The sequence below is a fragment of the Nymphalis io genome, chromosome 20 (genome assembly GCF_905147045.1).
Source record: "Nymphalis io chromosome 20, ilAglIoxx1.1, whole genome shotgun sequence".
In the NCBI taxonomy this organism is placed as follows: domain Eukaryota; kingdom Metazoa; phylum Arthropoda; class Insecta; order Lepidoptera; family Nymphalidae; genus Nymphalis; species Nymphalis io.
This window is the reverse complement of record NC_065907.1, coordinates 2302674-2311093: the sequence shown is the minus strand read 5'-3', so window position 1 is coordinate 2311093 and position 8420 is coordinate 2302674. Positions and strand designations below refer to the sequence as shown.

General features: G+C 31.4%; 1 protein-coding gene across 1 annotated transcript; it reads right to left on the bottom strand.

Annotated features, from left to right (window-relative positions):
* Window positions 1-2748: 2748 nt before the first annotated feature.
* On the bottom strand, window positions 2749-7804 carry LOC126776488 (UDP-glucosyltransferase 2-like). Its single transcript, XM_050499052.1, has 9 exons — window positions 7620-7804; window positions 7293-7448; window positions 6821-6905; window positions 5827-6016; window positions 5072-5269; window positions 4779-4995; window positions 4419-4638; window positions 4028-4247; window positions 2749-3469 (listed from the first exon to the last, which is right to left on the bottom strand). Exons 1-9 carry the CDS (start codon window positions 7731-7733, stop codon window positions 3193-3195), a joined length of 1677 nt encoding a protein of 558 aa, XP_050355009.1. The 5' UTR covers window positions 7734-7804; the 3' UTR covers window positions 2749-3192.
* Between the last annotated feature and the right edge of the window lie 616 nt (window positions 7805-8420).

Below are 8420 nucleotides of genomic sequence, written 5' to 3'. Positions count from 1 at the left end.
GAACCTTGAGAGACCAAACCCACTTTGTCGAGGTGAAAACAGCTTGCCCGTCTTATTTAAAAGCACAATTTTACAGCAGATAGCTTTCTTTTGGAAAGTAACCTCAACTGCTTATTACTTTATAATAGTGATTCGATTTTTTAATTGTAATTCTTCATGCTGATTCATTAATTTTCTATATCAGTTGTTACTAGGAGTTGTTATTACTGATCGTAGGATTCACTTCTACCGTATCACGATCTCGTTTACATTTTGTTTTATTTAATTTGCTTCATCATGCTGATTCATTCATTATTATCTATCCAAAGCCAGATATTTATTAATAACTTTAAAAAAAATCTATACAAAGGATTAGTCTCTTATTAGGAGATCTGCTCGAAATATCCTAAATAAACTTTACTAATATTAGATAAATTATTTGATTTATATTTTTATAATTTATTTAATCTATTTTTTTTTTGAAAATTGTAAACGTCAGTGTGACTAGAACGCTTTTTTACTTATAAAATTAGTCCTTAGCTATTTATGTAAACGCTTTAAAAGCAGATGGCATACTCGAGATTGGACATATATATATATATTTTTTATATTCATATACTATTTTTGGGAAAATAAGAAAATTAAATCAAGATTTTAGCACAAAGTTAAGCTTAAACATGTTATTTATACAAAACATATTAATACATTTACTATAATACATCGTTAGCCGAAGAAATACCTATGCAATTATAAATAAACATAAGGTCTTTTATTCTTTTGATTCTAATAACGATTATATTTTTTTTTTCAAAATTACCAAAAGCATTGAAACAACGCCATTACTGGCATTATGCGCCGAGCAGTCATAGAAGGAGGACGTCTCGCTCGTCGTCTCGTGCCGCACCCACACATAATGTATACATGAATATAACAGTTTCTCAGTACAATTATAGCACGTCATTTCATCTGAAGTTAGTTGTTAGTTAACTCTTTTTTTGTTTTTTCATTTTATATCCTTTATTTTAAGTCATCTGAATAGTCTATAATTTTTATTCGTCTATTCAATCAGAAAAAAAATTGACAACAACATTTGCAAAATGTGAATGTAATTACTCATTATTATTGCAATGTGCTTGTTACTAGATATAATCGGAAAGGAGAATGACCAAATGCGGCCCAAATATCTACGACTAACGACCTTTTTTTTAATGCTGGAAAAACGTGTTACGCGTGTCCCCCACGAGAACAGATGGGCTCGCCGTTGTCCAAGGCACCGAGTGCGCCCCGGACATCGGAATACCCACTAAAAAACCAGCGGTACCTTTTTCGTCTTAACGACGAGCGCCGCGGGATCGCTTTCGCATGCTACCGTGACCACTAACGAGACCTAGGTTGACTTATAGCTTACTAAGCAGAGAGTAACTTTTAGGATGAGACAAAAAAAAAAATAAGGTCTCAGTAAAAAGTTATGACTATGTGAAAAATAATAATAATTTAGCTTTTTTTTTGATTCACTATTTATTTAAATCCACTTTAATTGGGCGCAGGTAGCTACTTTTAATGCCGCGCTAAAGATGATTCATCGATAACCCCGGGCACATTGAAGATAGCACTAACGCAATCGGTTTTTATCTAAGTACCTAGGTATCTGGTACTACTTGAAACACGCGTTGTATTTCTTTCTTCCGGATCTTAAATCAAAATCTATTTCAGCGAAAACAACAACGACACGCGACACCTAGCGGTATGTGATGGACAGAATTATAGTAAACATACACACACAACAGACAAAAAACATGACTTTTCATTTAGTTATAATATAGTTGATTTTATCGTGTATGATAATATAATAGCGACAAAAAATAATTTTGCTTTTTTTTCTTTCTCAGGCAGATTAGTAAATGGGCCACTTGATGGTTAGTGGTCACCACTACTCATAGAAATTGGCGCTGAAAGAAATATTGCCTATTACATTGCCAATACGCCACCAACTTTGGGATGATGTTATGAACCTCTTCCATGTAATTATGAAAGTACTGAATGTTTAAGTGAATTCAAGGTCATAGTTGTTTATTTTATATATATATATGACGAGCCGGTTGGCGTGGTTGGTAGATACTTACCTTTCACGCCGAAGGTTGTGGATTCGATTCCCACCCAGGACAGACATTTGTGTGCATGAATATGTCTGTTTGTCCTGAGTCTGGGTGTAATTATCTATTTAAGTATGTATTTACACAGGAAAAGTAGTATATGTAGTATATCAGTTGTCTGGTTTCCATAGCACAAGCTTTGCACAAGCTTAATTTGGGATAAGATGGCCGTGTGTGAAAAAAGTCCAGGATATTATTATTAATATATAAAATTCATTTCAAACGGTACACTGATAAATATTGCTAACACTAACTTTATGCAATTATAACCAGTAATTTTAGAAATATAAGAGATATTAATATAAAAATTTAAAGAAATTATCATTATAATTTTGTATCCATTTAAACCAATACGAGCGTTTCTATTTTGTTCTCATTCAAATGAAGAACGTACTCGAACTAATTCCGAAATAAAAAAAAAAGACAATAAAAATCTCATTTCTAAGAATTGTATCGTCTTATGAATTGAAATAAAATAATAATGGTTAAATTCGTAGTATAAATTCTGTCAAAAATTAATTTTAGGTTTATTCCATTTCAAAACATGAACAATGTTCTCTCAAAAATAGTATAGTATCAATAATCAATAAATTTATAACAGGATCCCAAAGAACGTTCAAAATTGAAGTTTGTGTGTTAACAGATATTATCTATTAACATCACAGATGATAACATACCTTGGAAATGAAACGGTCGCCTTGAGGCAGCTTAAATTAGAAATTTGTTTATAACTGCATTGTAAATTTAATTGTTAAAAAAAGAATCCCATCTATTACGGTGATAGAAGACACCGCAAGGAACTTTGCATGTTTGCAGGTTTTCCCTCCGGGTTATAAATTGTACGTACATCCGAACATACACCCTTTCAAATTTTAATATTAGTAGGGTTTATGAATGATTATTTATAATTGTTACAACAACAGCAAATAATATTCAATGAATATCAATCAGTCATGATTTCGTCTAAATTTATTTTCACTGTTAATTCTTTAAATGAATCCCTTATATCTAAAGGATTTTATTTATTAAATACAAACATTATATACGTTGATATTTTACGTTAATTTTGTTTCTTTTTATTACTAGTTAATATATTATTTCTAGTCGATTTGCAAATATATCTGAACATATATGTAATAGTGATCATTATAAAAAGCAAGACAATTGCAAGATCCAAGTACATTTTTTGGTACCAGGGCGTCAGCATTGCAGGAGTGCGTAAATGTCGTGCACCTCCTGTTTTTATAACGTGTTCCACCCAATGGACCAATTCTTGACCTGGAGTGACAGTTCTGTGATGATATATGTAAGATAACTCCTTAATTTTCGTCGCGTAACTGAAAAATAAAAAAAAAATCCTTTTTTATGAATTTCTGTAAACATAATTGTTTTTAACTCATATAAACCAGCGTTTCACCGTTGACTTATCTGATGTAAAGCATCGATGAAATGCCCATTGACACGAATTAACATAAATTTAACAGTACACGAAATGTTTTTGATAAGCCAGCGTTGGTGACAAATTCTTTGTTAGTACTTTTATTTCAAGGTCCAATTTCAAGGCCCGGCTAATACACTCGATGCGACACATGTTGACTTATCTGATGTAAAGCATTGATGAAATGCCCATTGACCATTAACAGTACACGAAATGTTTTTGATAAGCCAGCGTTGGTGACAAATTCTTTGTTAGTACTTTTATTTCAAGGTCCAATTTCAAGGCCCGGCTAATACACTCGATGCGACACATGTTGATTTATATCAAGAAGATTCAAATAATTAGTTAAATCAACAACGTAAAATTTTAACAGTAATTACATTAAACACTAAGGAATGCTAGAATACAATGTCCACTTTTTGAACATACTGAAAAAAACAATTATTGTCATACTAACCTTGAATCATTAATCATTTCTTGAATCGCTACTTTTAAATCTTTGGCTATCGAAAATGATAAATTTACTTTCTTAGCAAAACCTTTTTTTACAGCTCTAGCTACATTTACAAACTGATCAGCGAAAACTGGTACACCGATAATAGGAACTCCAAAATGGATTGATTCAGTGGTAGACAGAAGACCACCATGTGTGATGAACAAAACGCAGTTTTTGTGAGCTAGAAAAAAAAAACATTAATTATTAAAATACTGCAGCTTAAAATAGATCTTTTTATGTCTATATATTGATGCAGACATAATAATATGCCTTAATATACAAAATAAATATATAAATAAGAGTTAAATACACTATATTTGGATTAATTATTTTATTATATATTGGATTTTACCTAAAATGCTTTGTTGTGGGGCCCATTTTAAAATATGAACATTGCTTGGTCGGATGGGCAAATCTTCTTCAAATTTCCACAAAACAGTTTGTTCTAATTCAGCGAACATATTTAGCAGTTCTTGCTTTACTTCAATGGGAAAATGTTTACTTCTCAAATTAGATCCCATACTAAAGTAGATAATTCCGTGTTTGGCGTTATCCATAATTTTCTGTAAATCCTAATTTACAAATTATGATTATAAAACATTCGAAAATATTACTCAAAAATAAAAAGCAATTCATGAAATAATACAAAATTTAAATTATTTAAATTTCTCACATAAATCGTAAAAACGGTGATGGTCTAAAAGATAGGTACCTCCGGCAACGGCTTAACGATATGATCAATATGATAACCTCCAATTGGGATAAAATTTGGTGGCAATCGCGTTGCAATACCCAACGATACATGTGAATTGCTTAAAACTAGCGAACCATTATACTTCAATGTTTCGAAAGGTTTTACGGGGTAACCTCTATCACGAATATGCGGTACGAAGTGTTTTTCGTAAATTTCGTTTTCGACACCAGAATACCTGTACAAATGATTTTTTTTTATTTTTTTTTATTATGTATAAATTTTCAAATATAAATATTACAAAATTTACTTACAAAATTTTAATAAGTTTGCCAAGAATTTGAAGACCTAACTCCGAAAGTCGCTGCGAAAAATTTAACGGCGGTACGTTGCTAGACAAGATATCAACATTATATGAAGGATTCGGAGTTTCATCTACTAATTGTAAGACCATCCAATGAGGTTCAACTGTTGAAAACCAAATTAATGGACAGTTGAATACACCTGCAAGTCTGGAAATTACGTATTTTAATAAGCATTACATTTTTGACCAGTTCTTGAGAATGGTTAGAAGGTGAAGCAGCTGCTTATAATGTATGTATATATAATACATACATTATAAGTAAGTATATATGTATGTATATATACATACATATATTTTAGTCTAACCTATGATGAGTTGGAAAACTGCGCGACAATATAGCCTTGTTCACTTCTGTGTATCATCGATAACTTCCGATATAAGCCAGTTGTAAAAAATATCACATCTCACTCGCACTTCCACACATACACTTACATTCTCCATTAACAAACATATACAACCCACTACATACACATCTCACACATAAACACGTAACATATTCAGTTTATATAAATAATGGTAAAAAAATATACGTAATAAGTGAATGAACTAGGTATATTGAATGTTGGAACGCTGTCTCCTTCCTGGAGGTGGGCGCTAATGGCTGAACACAGTCCTGACTAATGTAGCTGTTAATAATCACATTTGTTAATGTTAAAAAAGTATAGAAAAAGAAGAAAAAAATAATCATTCATTTTAATATATTACCCAGCATACACTTCAGTAAACATCCATTCAGCAATAACGACGTCAAATTGTTGGCTTTTATCCGACAAAAGTGTTTGCACGTCGAAATTTTCTACCGCGTTTCTACTTAAATTCATTAAGTTGGGCATAAAACTCAATAGATCATTAGTAAATTTATTTTCCATTATTGTTTTTAAATTCATACTATCATCTAAAAGGAAAGTAGCAAAGGTAAGAAGTTTAAAGTTCAAATTAAAATATTGTATTTAAACTACAGAATATTTTCAATGGTTGTGTTTTAACAAAAACATTAAAGAACTTAACTTTCTTGATGAAACGAATTAAATAAATTTAATTGGGTATAATTATAAATATTCTCGGGCTTTAGGTTTTTTTTTTAAAAGCGATCGTTTTATTTTTATAAAGACGAAAAAAGTTTTGGCGGTTACTACATTTTCTTTACGCGAAAAATAACACCTGATGTCGCACGCCTCCCATACTTCAAATATAAATTTGTTTCTTAATTCAGTCACTGTATCGCTTTTGAGACGAGATGACTAAGAAAAATTTTGATACTGGCGCTTTGTATTAATTATCATATCAAAGATAAAATATGTGCAATAGAACACGATGTCTCTATAGAAACATATGATATTTCATGTGGTGGTAGAGCTCTGTGCAAGCTCGTCTGGGTAGGTACCCACCCACTCATCAGATATTTTACCGCAAAACAGCAGTACTTGGTATTTTTGTGTTCCGGTTTGAAGGGTGAGTGAGCCAGTGTAATTACAGGCCCAAGGGACATAACATCTTAGTTTCCAAGGTTGGTGGCGCATTGGTGATGTAAGCGATGGTTAATATTTCTTACAATGCCAATGTGTAGGAGCGTTGGTGACCACTTAACATCAGGTGGTCCATATGCTCGTCCGCCTTCCTATTCTATCAAGAAAAAAAATATGATTATATTAAGTGGTTGTTAACTGTTTCCAGTTTATGAAATTGCTGATTTACTTACTTGGAAATGTTACATAGCTGCTAATGTCTATAACAGACACTCCTTTTAGTGGTATGTCAGGAACGATTGATGCTATATATGTAACCTTAAATGATTATAAAACAAAGTATATAGTAAAATACTCAATCAATCTAAAGTCGTCACATTTATATTACTACATATGAAAAATGTAGAATATATAAAAAATAGAAAATGATTGATGATGAAAATGATTTGTTCATTATGTCAAAAAAATATTTTAAAATAAAACATAACAAGCACTGTATGTGTTCTCATACTCATACATATTACTTTAACACACACATTAGAACTTCATACCATCATACCATACCTATTATTTTACTTTAAATCCTTTAATATTGTCATAATTTTATGTATAAGCTGTTGGATTACTTATACTATTTTAAATTCTAATGTGATCATGTAAAGAGAATTAAAAAAAAACCGAATTCAAATCAAATTCCATAATTACCTCATGTCCAGCTAGAGATAAGTGTTTGATTATTCCTTCACCTAAAATCGAATGACTCTTGCCTGGCAGTGGACTTATAAATAGGATTTTGTATGCATTTGATAAATATAGAGAAGATATAATTGACACAACTACTAACGCCCAGTTCGACATTTTCTGTAAAAAAAGATAACATTTCGTTATTAGTTTGATTTTCAAAATTACTTCGAATTAAAAGTTATTATACGTTAACTTGGACTACTATTTGTATGTGGAATTATGTGTAACCTAATAACCTAAGGCTTTGTTATGTAAATATAACATAAAAATATATAAATGCCCCATTACTGGCATGATCTTCTGTCGAGGTTCTCTTACTTCGATGCTCCAATGCGGATAGTGACAGATCATTAATTGAGAGCTGCAGGTTGCCTCACGATGATCTCCTTCACCGGTGATCATGATATGAAATATAAACACATAAGCACATGAAATTCAGATGCTTGTCCAGCTTCACGCAGATCTTCTAAAGATAACCAGTTTCTTTTAAGTGCCATACTTAATCACCGAATCGGGATACTTATATCACAGAGTTTAATTCTAGAAACTTCCATGAACATCAATATTTCACTTTTATGTATTTCGAACAACTTTAATTATGTTAAAGTCTGAAGTCTTCTGAAGCCCGAATAGGCTCTTCTAATCATGGATACAAAACATAGCATACATGATATACGATATATGGCAGGTGTCCGCTACAACCCTACACTATACCAATATTCACAGACAAACTTCGTTAGATACTGTATGAACTCACTTCGTATCTCACTCGTGAAATATTGTAAACGACTGACTGACAGTTATATACCACATTGTTTTCTTTAAGTGTTTTATTTGTTATCTCTGACATTTAGCGTCTCTGTGTCGAGTTTGTTTTTACAGGGGAATTTTACTAATCTATAATGATGACAATACGTTCCCGATTCAATTCCAATCCAACTTTGACTATTCTATATATATTCGGATCGAAACCAAAACGATATTTATTTAATATTGAACTAACAACAAAAGTTACAATAAATTAAATAAATGCAGGTTTCCTTCCTCACGATGTTTTCCTTCATCGTCAAGCAAGAGATGAATTATAAA

Coding starts and splice junctions, on each gene's coding strand:
- LOC126776488 (XM_050499052.1), bottom strand. CDS start 7,733: ATGATCACCGGTGAAGGAGATCATCGTGAGGCAACCTGCAGCTCTCAA. Junction 5,270..5,826: donor TTTACTGAAGTGTATGCTGG/GTAATATATTAA, acceptor CGTAATTTCCAG/ACTTGCAGGTGTATTCAACT. Junction 4,639..4,778: donor TCGTTAAGCCGTTGCCGGAG/GTACCTATCTTT, acceptor TTTGTAAATTAG/GATTTACAGAAAATTATGGA.